This window comes from Vanellus vanellus (genome assembly GCF_965231255.1).
Source record: "Vanellus vanellus genome assembly, chromosome: 6".
Lineage (NCBI taxonomy): Eukaryota > Metazoa > Chordata > Aves > Charadriiformes > Charadriidae > Vanellus > Vanellus vanellus.
In genome coordinates, this window is record NC_138911.1 from 59,236,089 (window position 1) to 59,259,649 (window position 23,561).

Genomic DNA, 23,561 nt, shown 5'->3' on the forward strand with positions numbered 1-23,561 from the left:
TGTCCAGCTTGTAGCAATCTTGATTATATTCCGGTCAGGATGTGGGAAAGATGCTATTAGAAACAAAACAATCAATTCACTTAGAGAGTCCCACAAACATGTTTTATGGCATCTGCCTCCTACTCATTTTAAGTGAGGTTTTATAGTGACACATTGGTGAAGATTAGTACACAACTGCAGGCAGATGCCCATGACTGATTCAATTGTTTGCACTGACACTCACAATTGCTATAATTGCAACTGAAGTGATACAAGCCATTGCAAAAAACAGACAAAGTGAAACCAACATTGTTCCTCAGAGATTTTATTAGTTGAAACCCAGAAATGCACAATCCACTGGTTTTTTTTCTTGGTATGAATTCACCACAGCATTTCTGTTTGCTTCGCCTGCAATATTGTCCTCACTGGTTTAACATAAGAAGATTCAAAAGGCCTCTTTAAAAGCAGAACTTGTACAATAAAGGCAATGCATTCCAGCCTCACTTGTTTATAAAAAATTCTTTTAAAAAAAATGATTAAAAGCAGCAAATTATTCTTAGAAAATCAGCAAGAACTTAATGTGATCCCAGGTAAAGAATACTTTTAAGCTCTAGCTTCCCTATATGCTCCAAGCACAGCTACCATTGCTCCTTTCCGCTTTTCCTCCCATAACTGCTTAACACCATTAATGTTCAAAGCTGGTATTTCTGAAGAGGAGTTACCATCTTCTACAGCCTCTGGAGAAAGAGAAAATGGATGTTTAGAACTAGGTGGTATCCAAAATCTTCCTGAGAAGAGATTGCCTTGTAGCCTGCCAAGCAAGTTCTCGTGCAGTACTGAAGACCTCCTTCAGACTGCTACACTACTGGTGGCTCAGTCCAGAGGAATCAAGAGATGATCCATGTAGGAGCTGAGGATTTAACACGCTCACTCGCCACTTACAAAAGAAAAGGGACTTTTGCAGACATATTTCACTGAAAATGGAAATCCCTTTGCAACATAACCCATATTCTGAAGGTAGTTTTAGCATCTTCATCCTGGACACTGGAAAACTTCTATTTAAGTGGTCAAGACTGATTTTATCTATTTCTTCTATATTAGCTAAAACCAAAGAAAACCCCAAAAACTTTACAGGAAAGCAAAAAATGCCTGATTCTGTCCTATATTCATTTAGACCAGTACAGAGTGATGAAAAAATGCTGCTGTTCTAGTTGCAGTCCCCCACTTACGCATTAATTCACTCTCATTGATCAAATGGGACACAGAAGAGGCAAAGCCACCATGGATGCAGCAAAACCTGTAACTAAATTTTGTGTTAATTTTATTATATAAAGGAGATCACCTCCTCCCAATATTTAAATTGGGATTAGACTTGCCAATATATTGGAGAAGAGATACCTAAATAAACAATGTATTGCATCAGAAAGGAGTTCTGAGAAATGAAAGACAGGTATTTTTAATGTCTGCAGTTACAGCACAGCGCTGGAGAAGGTCAAACACCCAGAAAAGTTTCCTATAGAGAGCCTTGTCAGATCCGATGCTTTGAATAGGAGGCTCACACCCGCCTCGCATGCACGCAGCTAGGGAAACACACCGGGTGTGTTAGCAGCACAGAAAGAGATCCACGCTGGGAGTCTGTGTCAGTGACTACCCAGGGAGCTTCGTCCAAGGGCTGAGTAAGAGACAGAGGCCACAGCACTGCGCCCCGAGGGCCAGCAACCCCTCGGCAGAGCTCTCTGCTGAAAGACAGCCTTCTGCAGTCTGTGCCTGTAACACAACTAACTCCTGTCTAGTAAGAATCTGCCCCACATTTCTCGTGGTGGTTTGACTATGGTACACTAGAAGATGGGCTGGTGTAAGGTGCTCTGTTAAAAGCTAGAGGGAGAGCACAGGTGGAAATGCTGCAGGTACCACACAGTAGGACCTCCTGAGTAGAATGCTGAGCAGCCCAACAGCTGTGATCACCTTGCAGCTCTACTGGAGAAGGCTATGCTCCCATGCTGCGGGTACGGCACCCTGAAAACCTGGTGCAGTGCCTGAGAAAAGGCATTTCCTCTCTCACACAGACAAGACAGAGGAGCAACTTTTTTGCAACGAGCCAACAGAACAAGATATTGCTGCCCTCAGTGGTTTTATTTTGGTAGCATTTAGATTCCCGACCAAGCACAGAACCACACTGTGGAACGCACCATAAAAAAACACTTCCAGGCTTAGGCGGGAACATTAGCCTCACTCTACAAGGAAGGATTAAAGCACTGAGGGTCATATCAGAAACTAAGGCAGGGACAGCAGCTGAACCCAAATGCTCTAGGGAGAGCCAAGGCTTAAATACAAAATCCCCCTTCATACATGTACACGCTGATCCATACATTTCAGAAATCCAGCACTTGAAAATGAGATCTTACCTTCTTTAGTGCTTTTGTCTAAGGAAGTCAAGAACCTCCTTATGCCCTGTAGCCTCTGCCTGTAAGTAGAAACATGAATAAATCCTGCCATCCTGTGCACCAGGACATGCAAATACTTACTTGTGGGAAGTAAGAATATGTTACCACAAAATAATTAAAATCCAATTTAAATTTTAATTCCTCTGACATAGATGAGAAAATTCTGGCTCCAGCAATTTATTATGTCGGAACAGCACCAGACTTGAGTTTGTAACAAACTCTAATCTGGTTTATAGTTCCCAAAGCAGCATTTACTTTTCCCAAACTAATATTATCCGACAGCGTGTCTTATTACTCACGCAGCTAGCGCGCCATACGGAGTACAGCCATATGCACACTTACTACTTGTAGAGGACTTCTGCCATCATAACCGGTTTGGTCCAGGTCTGCACCAGCTAGGTACCAGGCATACAGCCCATCCACATCGTTTCTAGCTGTGAGGCTGAAAAAAGAATAATTAATATCGGTTCTGAATCTTTTAGGCCATTTAAGTGTGCTCCTGGGTCCTGTCAATTAGCTCAGCTCAGCAGGCAAACGCTGAACCAGAACAGGCTCAACATGGCCGCCAGGGCAGAGAGGTAAGTAAAGGAACACTATTACAACAGCTTTGAATAGCTGAGCAAGCAGCACGGCTTGATGAATCAGTTCCTTAAATTAATAGGGCTGTGCTATAAGTACTTACAACAGGCTAGTTTCACATAGTGGGTGTGACTATGACCAAAGGGGAAAAAAGTCATGCAGTTTCATATTTCACAACACAATATTTATCTCATGAAATGAGTTGGGGGGAGGGCAATGGCTAAATCAAGATGCAGCTGAGTGAGAGCACAAGCAGATGTGCTAGCAATCAGCGTGCCTCATGTAAAACCATTACCAAACCCCCTTCACCAGTGGGGATAAGTATGTTTGCTATCAGAAGTTATGACAGCATATTTATGTGATATCATTTAGACAGTAACACAGCTACAGGGTTTTTTTGAGTTTTATAAGATAATTTGTAAGATTTAAATGGGCAGCATGCAAAAATAAGCTTTTTAAAGATGACCTCTATCTGCCACGTATAACAATCAATAGAAAGGATCAAAATGAACCATATACAAACAAGTGAGTTAAAGTTTTCAGAGGAACATACACCAGATTGTTTCTTTGCGTATCTGCTGGTAGTCTCATCTGTAATACTTACTGTTCACTTTTATTTTGGTTAAAGGAAGGCTAACAACCTGTACACCTGCAAAAGCGCGGCTGTCTGTACCAAGCCTGTGGACAGGCTGAACTGACTGCAAGGCCGGGAGAACCACCTTCGGTTTTCTCAAGATACCAACTTCAGACCTGAGCTTGCCGTGCGCTTGCAGATTATTTCAGCAGAACCACACCGATAATCATCAAATGAGGTTGAATCTCATTAAGAGAGGGGGAACCCTCCCCAAACTTATTAAGTTCAGAGTTTGCTGCCTTAAACAGTGCTCGCTGTGGGGGAACGGCATACTGCTGGCGGCAGGGATGGAGGACGGTGACGGGCTCCTGGGTATGACAACCAAGCCAGACAGACCTGGTGGAGAGTGGAGAAGGCTGGAAGATGCAAGGGGCAGACAGTCAGGTAAGCTTATGGAAGAAACCCTGAAAGCAAGGCTGAAACATTCACTTCTCTGCTGGGCTGAAATCACTTCTGTTGTTGATTAAATCTCTTTAAGTACCTGAAAAAAATGTTTTCAGGGGAGTGGAAGCCTCTAATTGCAGCAGTCTGAGGAGAAAGTCAGAGAGAGGCTTTTGCTTGCAGCAGTCCCAGAGGTTGGACAGGAAAAGGGAAAGCAAATGGTCTCCATGTTCCTCCATGCAACCCCACCAACCCTGAGGCAGGACAGAAGACCTACAGCTGGGGGCTTTGGGGGACAGGGAAGTGGCAGTGGGGTGCTATGGGGTTTAACAGTGCTTCAGTCTGACATCATGAAGAAAAGGATCAGTAAATCATTAAAGAAAACTGCCATCACAAAAAAGGCCCCTCAGAAAGCAATACAGAAACAGAGGAAGGCAAAAGAGGTCTAACAGGAAGCTCAGTGGGAAGTCTTTAAGGAAACCGCAGGAAAAAGTACACATTAGTAAAGCAGAGAAGAAAAAACTTAGCAGCCACTTCTGGAACACAAGAATTATCTTTATTTACAAAGACAAGTCTCTTGATGTTGACAGGGGAAGGTCACAAAATTAAGGAACAAACAAACAAACAAACAAAAAGCCTACCTAGTAAGTGAGAGTCACAAGCGTCTCCAACACTGGACAGGAAAGCACTGTATTTGCCAAATGGAATCTCATTGTTCAGCCACGTGCAAAGCGGAAACCACTTTGGGCAAAGACCAGCACATTTAGAAATATGACCGACCTACATACCCAGGGCAATTCAGCTAGCATCACTGTAAGCAACAAACAAGGACTACTGCACTTACTTGAAAATTAACTGCCTAATAGCACCTGTTCAGAAAGAGCAATTTAACCCATGTTGCCAGAGGTCAAAACTGTGAAGTGGTCTCCTTCTGTGACATTAAAGCAATCCGACTACACAGAATTATCTTCAATTTTGCAGCAGCCATTTACTGATCAAGTGAGAAATGTATTCTATGGGGACCGTGATCCAGAAAACAAAAAGTGACATAGCTTGCAAGAAAATTTAGATACCACTCTAAACAGAAGATACCTACTATTCACTGAATTGATTATAATCAAGAACACCACAAAACATTTTCTCCAATTCCAAATCTCTGTACTCAAGCCAATTGCATCGGTATTTCCTTTACACACTGTAAGTGTACTTCATATAGTCAAATATATACCTAGGACTTCTCAACATACACTATGGGGATCTTTGTATTTTTCTCAAAGATAGTTTTGCCAACAATTCCAACTACAAGTGCATCCTCTAAGCAGAAGTCCATCATTATTCTATTATGAAATGGAATAAAAATAACTTCAATATACACTTGTCGGGATGTTTAAAACCTGCTTTGTTGACAGAGAACTACTTAATCACATTTTACTAAACTGACTGATTTACTTTACTGACTGATACCTTTTACAGCAGATAATCCCAGGTATGCTGCCTATCAATATTCTTGCATTTAGAAAAAAAGATTACGTACCCATTTCACAGTTTCAACATGGCTAATGGAGCAATGATGATGACAGAGCTAAGATACCAAGAATGGTGAGAACGCAATTATGTGCTCAGATTTTGAGCCTCCTGCCACACTAGCATCAAGCAAACTCAGTTACAGGAGCTGCTGTTTAAGGGGTGCTCTGTTACTGTCAAGGTACCAGGAGCAAAGCTGCTCAGGTCTCAGAAGGTTTAGAAGGACAAGGGCCAATGCAGTTCTAGATCTGGGACGTAATGAGTACAGTGAAATGACATCTTGGGGTTCCCTCCTGCCTCCTCAGGTACTAAGATTTCATCTTTCCCAGGGAAAAAAAGCTCTGCTTTTTCAGCAATCCTCCTTTTTCAGTGTCTATAAAAAACAATCAGGAAAGTCTTTTTTTTTAGGTGTATCATCACCCTGACAGAAGAGAAAATATTTGTCTTCCTCTTTTTTTTTTTTTACCTTAAATGAAAACCCTCAGAAAGCAAGTTAAAAGTCCAGCACAAGGCGTGGTTTGTTCTATCCTGAACCCATTTGTGAGTGCTGATCTTAGCTAGTATCTCCACGTCTCTCTCAGTTGAGACAGACAGACTTCTTTGAAAGATCGCAGGCATTAGAAGCTTGGTCTTAATTCCTGCAGAGGCATATTTATCCTTCCTCCCCCAGCCTTACCCCCCAAGTTTATGTTAAATTGAAGACACATCTTATTCTGAAAGTTGCTGATTTTGAAAGGCTGCATCCTTGTATATTATATCATTTTATGAAATCTAATAATATGAAAGAGAAAGCTGGTTTGGCTTTATGCCCCTATTTAATTTTGCGATGTACAGACTTGAACAGAATATCTCAGTTCTATACAGGCTTTTTTCCTTTAAAAAACAGACACAAAGCAACTGTTTACCAACTCCAGAACTTGACAAGCCTTCAGAGTAAGTCTGAGTGTCCCAATTTATCTCATCATGGTTTGGTTTTGCAGACAGATGACAATACTACTGCAATATGAGAAGAGACTCTGGCATTTTTAACAGATTACTAACATTGAGATCTCTTTATCATTTCAAAACAAAGCCATGAACCAGATACCAAAAATATCAACAAAGGGATTCCAAAAAGCAGACTATCACCTCTCACTTCCTAAAAAAACCCACAGTAAATGAAACCATGAAGGATTTAATAACTAGATCATCTTGGCTGCACCTATGTGCATCTCCACTTCCCACACAAGAGCTCCTGCTGATACTGTCCAGCTCTCAGTTTTGTTTGGTACTCCTTTTGCTCTCAAACATCACCAATGCCAAAGGAGCACATTTATTTTTGTTTTATCTCCAAAATCTTCCAACTGGACTATTCTATCCTATTCTATTCTAGAATCATGAGTCTAAACAGAAGGAAGCTGAGGAGACAGTATTAAAATACAGAAATCCCTGCTCATGGTCTTTTATGAAAGCAAATTTGTTTGACAATAGGTAAGTAGCAAGGGGGGAAACATGATTATAGCTTCTAATTCAGAGAGAAATGTATGGGAGAAAAAAGTTAAGTTAGCCAAGTGCAGAAACTCAGAGGTTATCAGAAAGCAAGCAGCTTTGTTGTTCTAAACCCCAAGAAGTTGACATATTTGCTTTGGTGACAAATTCAGACTGGTACAAATTGCAGCTCAGGGCATTACAAGATAGAAGAGCTGTAGGAAAATAGTTTGAATTATACAGAGGGAAGATGTTATAAACAGCTTGTTCTATAAGCAGCTTCACCATGTGAACATGTTGACTGCCATGAAGGTACCAGTGCCTGCAAAGAGAAGGCTTAAAAGGAGGAGGTAAGAGGTAGGACAGAGAGGTGAGCCTGAGCACGCTGGAAAAATGAGTGTATTAGTCAGGTCATCTAAGGATACTCCAGAAGAAGTATCTGAGACATTTTGGCAGGAGGACAAACACCAGTACCTCAGATTTAATGACTTTAAGGCATCTGAGTACCGCTCTGTGGAAAAAGTCCACTTTGGTGCAAAAGACTATGCCAGGCCCTCTAAAACAGCAAGAGGATAGCAAGTCTTTCAGCTCTGCAGGAGCAGTCTATGGGGAGTCTACGGAGTCACAGACACTTCAGCGCTGTCCCGAAGCCTGGCCGCGGCCTCAGGCTGGCAGTGCTCCTGGTACAGGCCATGCTGTCATGCCTCTGGCCATGGCCACCACTCCAGCTGCCTGCTGGGAGGGAGCCACGGCCCTGACTCCTGCCCCGCACTGAGGTGGGAGACCCTCTTCCCCTCTCACCCTGAGTACACCACTCTGTGCTGAGTTCTCATTCAGCCTCTGCACAAACGTGCACGCACGCCCTCTGTTTGGAAGATTTACGTTGGTTTTATACTAAACTTCACAGAATCACAGATTAGTCAGGGTTGGAAGGGACCTCTGGAGGTCATCTAGTCCAACCCCCAACTTATTACCATCTATGCAAGTTCAAAATATCTTAAATGTTTCTTATTAAAATACCAGCTCAGAACAACAGAAGATTGTGCAATACAGATGCAGGTTGTACGATCCTCCTTAAAATGCTGTAACAAACTGCATCAGAACCACTTTTTGTTTAAAGAACCCTCGTTCTCTTCTTTTTTTTTGGACATATTACTCGCAGATCACCTAGCCAAACTGGTTCTGCATGTGGCACCAGGGCTAAGTAAAGGGCCAATTTATTTGCAGAGCAATGTCATTCCCTAAGCCACTCCTCTCGCCGCCCGGGCAGAGGGAAAGTACACACGTCAAGGGTTTAGTTCTGTCCTATCACTTGCAGTGCCCTGGGAAGTGCATACTTTAACTTCATGGCAAAAGTCTTATTAGCCAGTCTCCTCTGAGCATGTTACAACAACAAAAAGACTCCAGCTAGTATTTCTTGTTTCCAAAACTACTAAAAGGACAGAGTCCAGTTTCTGTACAGAACACACATAAGCTTTACCTTGACCTTATAGTTTTGTAGACAATATACAGCACTGGGTGGTCCCTACAAGTCTCATGGTTTCCTGCCAAGTCCTGATAGAAAGGCCGGTAATCAAGGGGGTTTTGTTCAGTTTTGAGAAGAAAAGAATAAATGAAGTAAAAACTATAAGTAATTTTAGGAAATGCATGAAACCTTCTTACAGTTTTCAGAGTACTTTGTAATTCAGGACCAGTACTGGAAAAAATAAACTCAAGCATCTATTTCTTTTCATAATATATATCAATATAATTAAACCACCTTATATATTAAAAGCAACTGTATGGAAAGAGAACCAGCTTCAACAGAGGGTTGTATCCTCTTAAAATTAAATACCGAGATGGCAAGCAGTTGTTCAAAGGTTTGGGGGTTAAACCTATTTGTCTATTTGATTTAGTTACTTTTAAGAACAATGTTATATGTGAGTTAAAGTAGACACCATTCCCACATAAGCGAAAAGTGGATTTTAAGAAAATAAAACCAATGCATTACGTGCAGCTTCATTCTCAAATAGAGATGCTATTAAATCACACCTTGCATAGCTTCCTCCTCACGCTTCCTCAGTGAAAATGCATGGAAAAAATGTGGCATATTTGCTTCCAGTTCACTTATCCCCATGATACTCCCTACTTTGGACCTCTCTTGCGTTACTGGTGCTCCAACACAGAGTTGCTTTTAATTTCATCACTTCACTTGTTTCTGTATTATTAGTCTAGCACAGAAATAGCCACGTCACGTGCCAGGGACCCAACTGTTTTTTGGAAGTCGTCTACACACTGTTCTTCATTTGGAGAGCCTCGTCTGAAAATCCATCCCTCTCCATCCCAATCTTTGGGCCACCTCACCTTATATCCCATTTACCTGCAGAGTATTGTTCCAATGTTCTCTAAGTCATGACTTGAAAGGTGCGCTCCCGTTTCTCGTAACAAATTAATCACTTGTACGTGCCTTTATGAAAGGAATAGACAAAACAGAGAAAGTGTTTTGACCAGTAGGTTATTTTTCCCTAAATCCAGCATTATTCATATACACAAACAGTCACTGAAAGCTCTTACATGATATTCACCACCGTCACAGAACCAATGAATCTTCTCCAAGGTGACAGATGTCGTAAACAGATCTGCCCTTCCTATCAAAATATCATTCACATACTAAGCTCATGGAAGTGTTAAGTTCAGCTCTGAAAATGAAAAGGATGCATCCCTTTCTCTTCAAATAATTTTTATTTTCTTTACCTTAGTGCTAGCTTAATTTAACACTTGAAATATTAGTGATTGAAATACATGCAAAGAGTGAAGACATTTATTACACACCATCATTCCTGTATTTTACAGAATACAATGCCCATATATATCAGTCTTAAATAAAATGTATGTCTTGCAGATAAGCAAAGAATCTTTAAGTTAATGTAGAAGCTAGACAGGTTTTTAGGGCTTAAAAATTGTGGTATGTGCTCCCACAAAAGCACATCTTTTCCTAACCCTCTCCTCCCAATACCATTATTATTTATTTCCATTTGGAGTCTTTAGGACGTCTTCCTTGTCCTTTCCTTTGAGATAAAGGGACAAATAGATATTTAAGCACTACCAGCCAACTCCTATATGTTAGTCAGAAGATTGAGAAAGTCTATGGAAAATGCTAGTCTCTAAAGGTACTGTCATGAGTAGAAAATAACATGACACGAAAAATCTGCAAAATACATTTTTCACAAGTGACCAGTGAAAGGTTTAGAACTCGATTTGAAAAGGAGGGGACGATGTGCTCCTCTGCTAAACAAATGATCTAGTTTACAAATCCAAACACAGTTTTTTCTCCAGAAAGAGCACGATGACACCAGTAGATCAGGAATAGATCAGTTTCATAATTCCTCTTTTAAGTAAGTTGCACTATAATACTTCAAAACAAAGAGTTAGCCATATCATTGTAATAGGAAATATAGGGGCTTTCCAACCCATACCTAAAAACTCCTCTGTATTAATTAAAAAAAAAAAAAGCTCACATACGTATTCTGCTTAATCGCTTGCATTTTCTTGGAGGTAGCCATGGGCCTTTCCATTTTAGAACTGGACTAAACCACTTTTCTAACCCCTCTGCTTCTTTTTAGGAAATTCTGTCTTGAATGAGAAGTTACTTTACTGTTATCCATATTAAGCCTGTGTAAGCTTATACGTTTCATATAAGATCTTAATTTATAAACTAAACAAAGAACTGTATAGATGCTATAAGAATCATTTTGCTATTCCAAATATATGTTATTTAACCTACTAGGCAGATTTATTTAAATTGTACTTTGTTTCAGTTGACAGACCAAAAAAAAAAAATCTGTTTCTGTTTCATGGCAAAGCATTGCTGGAACAGCACATGCCGCAAGTTTGTTCAGTTATCTAAAATATTTTCTCAGGTAGGTCCCTTACGACATGGCTAGTCTTCCACAAGCATCTCCTTACACCAGCAAATAATAGCATGGCTTCCTATTTTTCAGTCTGTGGTGAAGAATGAATTCTACATGTATGAAATGTTTAGTTTAGCCTTAAGCAGAACAGTAATTAGCTGAAAAGAAATTTGACCTAAAATAGATTAAAGTAGAACATGTTTGTTCACTCAAGCTTACATTGGGTAGAGAACTGGACATGGGGAGTGAGCCTGCTTACTCTCCAACGACTGGCCTGGAGTATTCCTCATTTCCCACCTTATACTCGAAATCACAGCATGAAATTAGCACTTTTTAAAATAAAAGCTTTGCTATGGGGCAGCACTAAAAGATAAACGGCAGCAAAGCATGTAATATTGTGTGGTATCTTCCCTCAGTGTTCTTCCCCTGTGAAGTCCGTGTCTCTGGATTCCAGCAAAGAGCCAGGCTTTTCTTTTCCCCTATTGTAACTATTTAGTCCTCACTGGTGGCAAGATACCCTCCAGAAAGCACTTATGAAGTGCTTTCCCACCTACACCACACAGCTATTACTACTCTGAGTGGGACTCTATAAATCTTTGATAGAGACAGATTTGGGGGCATTTACCTGATGCGTTTAATACAGAAAATTTAAATGAAGAAAAAAAGTGATTTGAAATAAAATAAATCTTTAAGCATTGAAACTAACAGTGTTTACAATACATGCTTACAATGAAACATTTCAAAATAGAAGTATAGTGTCTGATGACTGAGAGTCACTCAAAATCATGTTTCTTGGTATGGCAGGAAGAAGAGGAGGTGGTGTATACCACTGCTTGTTAAGGGAAGGGTAAGGGAGAGGAAGAACAGGGACAAATAGTAATGCGCAACTTAACAGTGTTAAATTTAGCACTCCGACTATGAAGAGCCCATACAGCCAAGAAAGCAAATGGACCACCTCTCACATTCCCATCACTCAACATGAAAACTATGCAGGAGGTAAGTCACACTACAGCTTGTTCCTACTTGCATCCAAACAGTATCTACATTCTGCAGAAACTTAAGCCCTATCCAGAGTACCACTTCTTCTGTCTTGTACCTACCACAAGAGCCTTATTCGTATTGCAAGAGGCTGGCTGTGAATTTTCCGATACTGTTATGTCTTAGGCACATGAAAGTTATTTGCCTTTAGAAGTTGTTTCTTTAAGTGCTGCTCTCTTGCAGCTCTACAAAAGCCTCACAAGGGTCACAGCTTAGCTGATCTGAAGTTCAGCTGATGTCATGAGCCATGAACTTCTTGGGAACCGTTCAAATGCAATTCCTGTTCTAAGGTGACAGCACAAACCCAAGAGCAGAGCAAGTGCTGGACAAGGAAAATTCAAGGTGTAGAGGGAAGGCCAACATCACTATTGTCACCTCCAAACTGTTCCTGGCTCTCCCTTTTCTTAGGGCTCTCTGTTACCAAACTGTGGCTTTTGGTCGACACAGCATATAGAAACAATGCTATTTTACATATGTTATTTAAGTTAGCCTTCTGATACTACCACTGTCCTGAATCTGCTCCCTGAGGAGAAAACAAATAGACAAAAAGTGTTTCTAGTGTCTCCCACCTGCTAGATTCCATTATTGATAACACTGGAGATAAAAAACCCCAATGTATACTGATGGATCAATAGCAAAAAGAAATGATTCAATGTGGTCTTCAACATTCACTGCTATGAGCGAAGTTTGAGTTCCAGATAAAGACATCCGAACCTTACCAGTTCACAAGGGCTCTGGATTCACAGCTATCAAAGTGCTGTGCAGTACGTATCATCTTAGGCCTTGACTTGGCAGACACTTACTTAAAGCGAATCAACTTCAAAAGGGATGAATCACACATGTGAAATTAACATGCATGTAAGAGTTTGCAGGGTTGGGGCCTTAGGGCGCACACCTTCCACCACCTCTCTTTAAAGAAACGCAGGTGTAATGTATATCCAAACTTGACTGGCTTCATTCTTTTTAATGCTTGCTCCCCTAGCAACTGGAATGGTTATGGCAGGATCAGCTTAGTTTCACTTGTTCGGTTTTCTGCATGGTATCAGTGGGAATCTTACGCTCAAATACTGTAAGGACAGGCTTGAATGCACTTCTGGAGTCACTGGTGGTTAGATTTTCACTCTGCCTTAGATTTCCTGAAGTAATGTAAATGTAACCTTGCAAAATATCAAGTATTTAAATTCATATTTACGTGGGAGGTAGTTTTACTACTTCTAATCTGATGTTCTCACAGCACTGTATGAACAACACCCCATTTTCAACCTTTTACCACTGCACTACGAGTAAATGGAAGTGCTTTTACTACATAAAATATACACAATTTTTATTCAAGACATTTTCCTGCTTAGAGAGTTTCTGTTATTAAAAAAAATATTATTGTATTGTTTTGAAAATGAATTATCCCTTGAGGGTACTTTAAGAAATTAAAGGAATGCTACTAATTTTTAGATGTCAAGCAACTGGCCTAAATTAACAGTGGTCTGTTTAGCTTCATGCGTAAAGTGAATGAGACTACATGCAAATTGCAGAGTTAAAAATGAAAAAACGGAAATGCATTAGTTTATTTCTTATTTAGAAAGGGACTCCACATTTTACCATCTAAAGAAACAAAGAAAGAGTCACTTAAAGTAAAAAAATTTAAGAGACTGTCATTGATATAGAACAAGTTGTCTAGCAGCTGACAGTGCTAAGAAGCTTTTAAGAAGAGACATAACTCCTGATCATCTTTACAGATTTTTAAATGGAGAAGAGAAATCAGCCATCATTATATAGGCTTGCATGCTAGGTTAAAAGGCAAACCACTGAGAAACGTGACATAAAAAACTGGAAGAAAGCTATTTTTAAGATGAGTGGATACTGTACAGCAGTTAAATGCCAATTAAACAAATCCTAATTCTCAGAAAATGGGATTAAGCTGATGCAATATTCAGTAAAATTGAGAAAGTTACAATATTAAACAGTTTAAAGCATTGACTGTTCATTAAGATCAGTTTTCCACCTTCCCTCTCTGCCACTTTGTACACTGTATCAGGATAATCACTTTCAGCACACAACTGTTTATAAATAGAATTTAAATATTTCTGTAGCAGAAATCTTTTTAGTGGGTATCTAATTGCACATATGTACAGCTGTCTGAACTTTACCATTGTCCTTTATGTGCTTATCAGTGTGAAATGCCATGTGAGTACGCAGCAGATCACAAATACACATTTATGAGATTAGTTTTAAGTCAACTCTTCCTCTCATTCCAACAGTAGAAACAAAAAGAGAAACTGAAAATGGTCATGGTGCAGTTTCCTTTTGCAATTCCGTGTATCAAAATGGGTGTGCAGTTTTAAAGAGCTTAAGAGTCATAGTGGGAGTCTAATATAGGAGTGGCAATGCTAAGGAATCCAAACAACAAGCTCATGTGAAATTCCTCAGGCGGTAGATGGGTGCGGTAAAAAAAGTAGGTGCCTGATTTGCAGGAACATCTAATGGTATCTAATGCTTTAGCATTTTCTCACATTGGACCAGAGCCACCCCTATTCAACTGCGAGGTTATTTGTTTGATTTGCTGTTGGGCTTGGTTTTGCTTTAAGACTTTAAGGGTTTGCCACTGAAGGGCTTATATATTCATAAGCTAAAGCAGCAACTACAAAGCCATAGGGGACCATGCAGTAGGTATGACAATAGCACAGTGTGGCCATGCAGGACTTCAAGTCTCAAGTTAACAGAGCCTGTTGAGTTTTCTACATCTAGTCTTTGAGACAGAAAAAGCCTTCAAGTTATTCCTGCTGCCAATGCAAAACCAGGACTGTCAGACCTCCCAGGGAGCTAACTCCAGCCTGACAGACCAGGTGAACTTGTCAACATTAGAAAGCTGCAGGAATATTTGGGGACAGACATCCGTGAAGACCATGAAAATGCTATCACTCCAAGCTCCTTTACAGAAAAAAGCTTCTCCTGCAATCATACAGACTGAATATGAGATAAGGAGCTTAAAGTGGATCAAAGAAACAAGAAGAGATTAGGGCATGCAGCTTCTAACACGTTAGAAGGCCAATGGCTCTATGAATCCCCAGGCTACATAAACTAAGTGTTTAAAAATTAAATGTTGATAGCTGATAACTTTTATATTCTGTGCTATGGCCATTCCTTAGGAATATAAAACATGGAAAAGACCAGTCCATGACTACCATTCAAGAACTGCTGACATCCAGAACAACAGGAAGAGGAAATCCACAAAGCAGGCAGAGCCATGCAGCCATCCCATATAATTATGAGTGGGCGGAAGGGAAAAATCAAAAAACCAGTCACCCAGCAAGAGAGTCAGGAAAGCACTGGTGAGAGGGAAAGATTAAAACGTGTCAACCTACTGGTATATTTTGTGCCAATTGAAACAGTCTTGTATTGATGAGAAAGGGGAGGGCAGAAGGAAAACAGACAGCCCCTGGTCCTGCACTCTCACTTCTGACAGTCAAAAGGAGTGAACAGTTTGCCTCTCTTTTATAAGGTAGCCTCAAAACAAAGAGTGGAGTCCTGAAATTATGGATAAAGTCTTGGCGGGAAGGCAGCAATAAGTTACCTTATGCTAAAATTCTGCATGCATACCAAGTTGTTTGCTTTCATTTCATATTATTTTTAAAAAAATCTTGTAATTTAGGTTAGTCAAATCCTTTGAAATGAAGATAGTTTGTGTTATGTTAACTGCTGGCATTTAGACATGACTGCTGAGACAAAACAAGACCAAAACAAAGTGATGGACTTTAAATCCAGAGTAATAAACTTCACATACAGTGGTGTATAAATTATTTTGTTACCTGAACTTGATTGCATCCATCAGTGGGGTAGATCCATATCTGTCTCTAGCATAAACAGTTGCGCCAGATGTCAACAAATACTCAACTAATGGTAAATGCCCTTCAGAGGCTGCAATATGAAGTGGAGTTCGGCCATCATAGTCTCCACAGCTCCAGTTTCCACCCTACAAAAGGACAGATCTTTCACATGCTAAAAAGATAATGGCTGCACATTAAGTTGTTGGTACAACAGTAGATGCATACACCACATTTTAATTCTGCCACCAAAATGTTAAGCTTATCCAACTTACTTAAACTTTATCTTGTAGTGTTGTTTTAGCACCAATAAAGATATTTATTCTACCTTCTGCGTGTTCCCCCCCCATACATATTCTCATTACAGCCCCTTCAGATATGCTCTTTATTGCAGTAAGCCATACAGCAGCATTGTGCCTACAGTCTGCTAATTTTACTTGCCTTAGTTTATTGTTTTCAGTATATGTTTATCTTTTCTCGAGGCCCATTACCAAAGTCTCAAGAGTAGGGTAAACCAAGGAAAAGAGAAAAAAAAAAAAAAAAAGAGGTGGAGAAGATGATACGGGGAAATGCCTGTTGCTTTTTCCAGGTATAAGCCAAGCTAGAGCTATGAGGAGAGCCAAAAATACTGAATTAGCACTGCACTGTGTTTTGCTTAAATATAATTTTCAAGTTTGTTTTTTTTTAATCATGATAGATTTACATCCAAAAGCTGGATACTATGAATATGCATAAAGAAAGTTAAGTGAAAGAAAGCAGCACAAACCATTTTAAAGTGTTCCAAAGTTAGCAGATAAGAACTTGCATTTTAAACTACCTGTATTTTCACAGTTCAAAAGAAAATGTAAACAGCTGAGAACCAGATAGGGGAAAGAACATACCAGTTTTGAAAGGCAAAGACTGAGGAGCCTAGAAACCAATTGTATTAGTCAAAGCACTTTGATTCTAAAACTTAGGTAGTTGCTTCCCAGTCAGCATAGCTTCCTCCCATCATTTACAGCTCTATTTAAAATTTCATGTTTTTTACAAACTGTTAATTTTACATTACCATTTCTGCTATGGCTTTTAGTGCGTCTATGTCACCCAGTTTAGCTGCAGCACAAGCCAAAGGTGGAATTAATGCATCTCTTATGGCTTCTAACTCCTGAGAAACAAATAAAATTAAACATTTAATATCAGCCTCGCCTCTAATATGATTGATGTCCAAGTCATAAAAACACTGCCCTTGCTTTCATGTAAAGTTTCCAAATTAGTCATTTGGTTATTTAAAAATGGTAGCATTTAGTTCTTGGAAGGAAAGAAGTCTCATGTTTATTTTACATTTTGTCGGTCTCACATCCATGAAGATTTATTTTTCTCCCTGGCAACACTACAATTACCTGATATCTATATATACAATTTAAGGTGCACGCACTAATTACCATCTATATACTGCCATAGTTACACATTAGTACAGTAAGAGAAACAGTGCTGTCAGAAGTTGGAAAAGACCATGTAGTCCAGTCTCCTCAAGACTGGATCAACTTTATTCCTGTGATTCCTCAGTATTTGTGTAAACTGTACTTCCAAACCTCCACTGACAAACCCCATAAGCCCCCTAAATATCCTCCCATTTCTCAGGCTTACTAAAGAAGAACCATATGTTCAGTATTCATTAGCTACTAAAAATCCCATCTTCCCTGAAACCAAGCCAAGATAAAAGCAAATACTTGTATCTTACAACCAATACTATATTTTCTGATTTTCCAATTGGCAGGTACTAATATTACACACCACAAATTACACTTGTGTAGTGCTTCCATAGTATCAGCCTTCTATGACTGCATGTCCAATTAAGCTGTTTTCCCATTATTATTTGGATTGCTCCAAACTGTCAATACATTTGACCACAAAAATACAAAGCACTTTTTCATATCATTGATACCCTGAATTACAGCAACTGTCTAAGGCTTGTTATTGCAACCAGCCAGCCAAGAAAATAAACTCAAGATGGGGCTACAAAGAGGGAAAAAAAAAGTTAATATGCTTTTAATTAAAAACATTTTAATGTTATGCTTGTCATTGTGTCCTTTCTCCCTAACCCAACTGGTTAGCTGGGACACTCAGTACTAAAAAAAACATATAAAAGCTCCGATGTTCCGTTTTTCTTTCAGTTTTGCTGTTTATCTTTCAGCTAGGTTCATTTCACTGAGTTTACAGCTTTATATGAGTTCAATTTTAAATATTTAAGTATATACCTCCTTGCTGCTGATACTTAGCGATTTGGCAATCACTTGAATAAACTTGCTATCTCTCAGAGAGATCTTGGCTCCTGTGGGTACAACAGTCATTTCTCCTCTTAGATTCTCACTCAGCATCTGAAAAGCAAGCAATCAAATCCTTTGTTAGCAGAGGAAAAATATGGTAGTAGTCTAATAAAAAACCTTAGGATCAAGTTAGAAAATTGGTTGGAGGAATTATGGAAACTAATTGAATGCAGACAAAAGATTAAAGAAATAGTTACTGTCCCATGAAGACTGCAAGTTTAAAAAGACAAAGGGGTGAACAAAAAAGGACAGGCGAATAAAACTTTCTTCCAAAGCAAAGAAAGCAAAATAAGCACATAACAAAACACCCAAATTTTTAGAGTATGCAGACAAAAGTTCCCTAGTGGGGTAAGCTGCAGCTTACTTAAAAACACAAAGATAGTGAGTAATTAGCAGAGTGAGGCTGAGGACCAGAATATTCTGAAATGCTGCCTTTTGCCAGCATTCCCAACCCTCAGTACTCCTACACAGACTGTATGTAGGCCTCAAAGCAGCCCAGAGCTGCCTGTGGACACTTACGTATTTCAATGGATTTTCAAACAGCTCCCTTAGCCCTGATTTTGTTAAAATTTGGCCATAGAGACAGCTTTGAATACAGAGGGTCTACAGTAGTACTAGTCATTCAATATTAAAGCAGGCGTGTAACAGTTTGCAGGATGGGTGCATCCAATACAACCAGGAAAAAAAAAAAAAAGAAACAAAAAAGGTCAGCCGATTCATGTGTAGAAAGTGCTTGAACATGGCAATAAAGAAAAGAAAATACTCCAAAAGACAGGTTCTTGGAAATCTGGAGAACAGAGAGAGAAGCCAGTTGTTAAGAAAAAGCAACTGGTTTCCTCAATTCTGTCAATTTTACATACTGGCACTCTTTCACGAAAGGTTGCTGATGCAGCTATAAAGCACGTAGTTATTTCAATTAGAATTTTAAAAAGCAGGATTGTGAAATTTGCAAGAAACAGATGTGATGTTGGAAGGAGGAATGCCCCAGGTTTACTTATGTCTAGGCATGCCCTTTATTAAAAAAAAAAAACTCCAAGCGCTGACAACACCATAGCTGTCTGCTGGAAGAGTCCCATATGCATGTAACTCAGAGGATACCAACTGCTTTGGCGCACTTTTGGAGTTTGACAGGTTGAGATCATTGCTTTGCACAGGTAACCTTAGCAATTGGCACCTGTGCTAAATGCATCCAGCGCGGAGCCCTACATGCCTTACTCAGTCCTACCAGCTCTGCAGCCATTTGCATGTGTCTGGGGGCACATTCCTTGCTGCTTCGTGTTGAAAGAGAATCCTAAAATAACCACGCCAGCTTCAGGAGAGCTTCCGTCTCTTGGGAGACTATTGTTTGGTGATATGTTTAGCTGAAGATATTGCCACAGACAACATATTTCCAGGCTTTCTTCTTCTCCTGGTCTCTACCACTCATTCCTGCCCAGGCAATGCAGTGTGCTGCTCCCTTGGTTGTGCCAACACAATTGTTTGTGGGTCTGTACAGTGAGTCAAATGAGGAAACCAATCCTGTTTAACTCAAAGAAATTGCAAAACTTATTTTGTTTTTCAAACCATATAAAGGAGGTCCCAGCACCACCACACAAAAACTGTGTAGCAAATTCCGAAGGGCGGCACATGAAGATGCAGGAGTACCTTGTGCCAGTGGTACCTAAAACGTGCCATCACCAAGTCCTCACCTGAGCAAGTCAGCTATCTCATAGAATCATAGAATCATAGAATCAGTGAGGTTGGAAGGGACCTTTAAGATCATCAAGTCCAACCATTAACCTACCCTGATAAAAACACCACCACTCCTAAACCATGTCCCTAAGCACCTCATCTACCCTTTTCTTAAACACCTCCAGGGATGGTGAATCCACCACCTCTCTGGGCAGCTTATTCCAATGTTTAATAACCCTTTCAGTGAAAAAATGCTTCCTAACATCTAATCTAAACCTGCCCTGACATAACTTGAACCCATTTCCTCTTGTCTTATCACTTGTCGCCAGGGAGAAGAGGTCAGCTCCCATCTCTCTAAAACCTCCTTTCAGGTAGTTGTAGAGGGTGATAAGGTCTCCCCTCAGCCTCCTCTTCTCCAGGCTAAACAACCCCAGATCCCTCAGTCGTTCCTCATAAGGTTTGTCCTCCAGACCCTTCACCAGCTTTGTAGCCCTTCTCTGGACACGCTCCAACACCTCAATGTCCTTCTTGTAGTGAGGGGCCCAAAACTGAACACAGTACTCGAGGTGAGGCCTCACCAGTGCCGAGTACAGGGGGATGATTACTTCCCTAGTCCGGCTCACCACACTATTCCTGATGCAGGCCAGGATGGTGTTGGCCTTCTTGGCTGCCTGGGCACACTGCTGGCTCATGCTCAGCCGGTTGTCCCCAACACCCCCAGGTCCTTTTCTGCCAGGCAGCTTTCGAGCCACTCCGCCCCCAGTCTGTAGCGCTGCATGGGGTTGTTGTGACCCAAGTGCAGGACCCGACACTTGGCCTTGTTGAACCTCATACCATTGGCCTCAGCCCATCTGTCCAGCCTGTCCAGATCCCTCTGCAGAGCCAATCTACCCTCAAGCAGATCAACACGCCCCCCCAGTTTAGTGTCGTCTGCGAACTTACTGAGGGAGCACTTGATCCCCTCATCCAGATCGTTGATAAAGATATTAAAGAGAACGGGCCCCAGCACCGATCCCTGGGGGACACCACTCGTCACTGGACACCAACTGGATTTAACTCCATTTACCACCACTCTCTGGACACGGCCATCCAGCCAGTTTTTTACCCAACGAAGAGTATACCTGTCCAGGCCATGAGCAGCCAGTTTCTCCAGGAGAATGCTATGGGAAACGGTGTCAAAAGCCTTGCAAAAATCCAGGTAGACAACATCCACAGCTTTTCCCTTGTCCAGCAAGTGGGTCACCTTGTCATAGAAGGAGATCAGGTTTGACAGGCATGACCTGCCTTTCACAAAGCCATGCTGACTGGGCCTGATCACCCTGTTCTCTTGCATGTGCCGTGTGATGGCACTGAGGATGATCTGCTCCATGACCTTCCCAGGCACCGATGTCAGACTGACTGGCCTGTAGTTCCCTGGATCCTCCTTCCGGCCCTTCTTATGGATGGGCGTCACATTTGCCAACCTCCAGTCAGCTGGGACCTCCCCAGTTATCCAGGACTGTTCATAAATGATGCACAGTGGGCCGGTGAGCACTTCCGCCAGCTCTCTCAGCACCCTTGGATGGATCCCATCCGGCCCCATAGATTTGTGCACCTCCAGGTGCTGAAGCAGGTCCCTCACCAAACCTCTAAGTTTCAACTCACACATCTAGGGAGGAAGCCAGCTGGGAAAGTTTCTCTTGTCCCAGGTCAAATAATCCTCTGTGCAAGAAGATTAAAATCTGCATTAAAAGAACAGGCCAGTATATGTATGTTCCAGGGCTAGTGAGCGTACCAAAGGGGCACCAGTGAAGAGCCTGGGTTTCCCAAGGGTATATACACAAACTCATGCAATACCACTACTCTTCACACAGCTTTATGTCACCTGTCAAGCATGTTCTTGCACAGAGTATGTTCTTGCCATCCTCATAGCTCCTCCTCCTCTTATTTTTTAGAGCCAGGCTTTAGCAAACAACCGAAAGCTCAGAGTCTGAAACTGTTTCTAAGCACAGTAAGTGGTACTTCCAGCCACTCCACTTACGATCACAGGTATCCAGATATGTTTGCTACTGGTTGGAAGATACCGAGCATGAAAGAACGATCAAATTTGTTTCAGTTTTAATAAAAACAAAATACCATCATAAGATACACATGTGCATGCAGTGCTTAAGTCTAGAGAGTGACTCATCATGATGTCATCTCCCAAAGTGTCAGGATTATGATTTCACTGCATACAAGCATGGAAACACATGCATTCCTGCAGACTGCGGCTCCCCTATCTAATTCAGAGCTATATGTTCCTTGTATAAAAGGAACAAGATACATAACTATATAATTTGAGGGAAAAAAGACTTGATGAAACACCAATGAACAGTAAGAACATTGTTAAAGGGGTTATGATTTTGAAATCAGTTACAATTGGTTCTTAGAATAATTGTCTTTTTTTATGTATTTATAAAGTGTATGTCCTCTTAGAGAAACAAAGTCTAACATTGTCATGAGTAATGCTGTAAAGGAAGAGGCTGTAGTCAATCTTTATTTTCAGAATTAGTTTTGTGTGAATGAGTCTTGGATGAAATCTTTACCACACTAAGATCAATGACAAGATCTTTGCTGACTTCAGTAGGGTTGGGATTCTGTCTCTCATATGAATTTCCACATATGGGTTTTTAGTACAGAAACATCTGAGGTAGACTACTACCGTTTAAAGGTGGCATTTTTATGGCTCAGTCATGGTCTTCACCTGACTTATGCAGAGAATTCTTTTCTCTCAATCTACATACATTCAATTGCCTAACAGTATTTTCCTTAAGGAAAAAAACCACGCGTGTTTGCATTTTGGCTCTGGAACCAATCGTTTTTAAATGCAAGGGAGAAGCTCAAGGCATTCAGCTAAGTAGAAGCTAGCACACCAGATGAGAAGTTAAAGCCTTTCAAGGTCACACTGAAATATTTACCTGCCTCTTCTCCTCCCAGCTAAGCTTATTCTTGCTGAGAGTGTATGACAGTTTAGTTAGGGCTGCCTCTGGTGTCATATCACCTCCGGGAATTATTCCAACATCAGCGAGAGCCTGAATAAAAAGGAATAATGATTCCAATTAGCATAACATTCAGAAATACCTGCGTGAACACAAAATTTTTATGAATGATGAGTAGCAACACAGAATACAGTATGCAGCCATGCCCCCCACTCTCTTGCTCCTCTTACTGCCACTGTAATTTTTGTAATTTTAGTTATCAAATACCAAGCAAATACTACAGCCAGCTGAATAAAGATGACTTTTACTTTAAATTCCTTTTCGTGCAATAACATCGAAGAATTCACCCAAACGCTTGCCACGGTCACTTACTATGCTAAAAGGGAAAGGTTACAGGTCCGTATCAGCTATCTGCAGAGTTGTCAGATTCCCTTTATTGAAAAGCTGCCGTTACTCTGTTTTAACCCAGTGGCATTTTGAACATTGCCAAGTAGGCTGTTCTCACACAGACATATTTACCATTCTTTTATGGGGCATTGCTTTGGATGAATTCCAGCACTACAGTGTGCTCACAGCAGGAGTGTTTTCAGATCCTTTCAGACTGCACTAGCAGTGTATGATTTAGAACATACAACTAAAATATCTAATTTACACAGTTTTAACAACAACAACTGGAAAAGATGACCTTTTAACTTATCTTTCTGGTAGTTTAAAAAAAAATAAACTATCTGAACCAAAGCAAAAAGCAGAAAGATCTTTGCTATGGTCAGCAAGCCCTGTAAGCGTACAGTGAACAAGACAGCAAAGACAAAGGAGATTCCAGATCTCTTGTCACTAAATTGTACCTGGGCGAACACTCAGGCTTCTCTAAAT

At 40.6% G+C, this 23,561-nt stretch overlaps 1 protein-coding gene across 1 annotated transcript in view; it reads right to left on the reverse strand.

Moving 5' to 3' along the window:
- Window positions 1-296: 296 nt before the first annotated feature.
- Window positions 297-23,561, reverse strand: part of ASPG (asparaginase) — a 49,544-nt gene continuing 26,279 nt past the window's right edge. The window contains exons 9-16 of the mRNA XM_082485227.1: window positions 22,668-22,781; window positions 17,992-18,111; window positions 16,803-16,898; window positions 15,740-15,903; window positions 9,368-9,454; window positions 2,766-2,865; window positions 2,385-2,443; window positions 297-716 (exon numbers count right to left, since the gene is read on the reverse strand). Coding sequence (XP_082341353.1) covers window positions 2,390-2,443; window positions 2,766-2,865; window positions 9,368-9,454; window positions 15,740-15,903; window positions 16,803-16,898; window positions 17,992-18,111; window positions 22,668-22,781 — 735 coding nt within the window. The 3' untranslated portion in view covers window positions 297-716; window positions 2,385-2,389. The remainder of the gene's footprint in view (window positions 717-2,384; window positions 2,444-2,765; window positions 2,866-9,367; window positions 9,455-15,739; window positions 15,904-16,802; window positions 16,899-17,991; window positions 18,112-22,667; window positions 22,782-23,561) is intronic.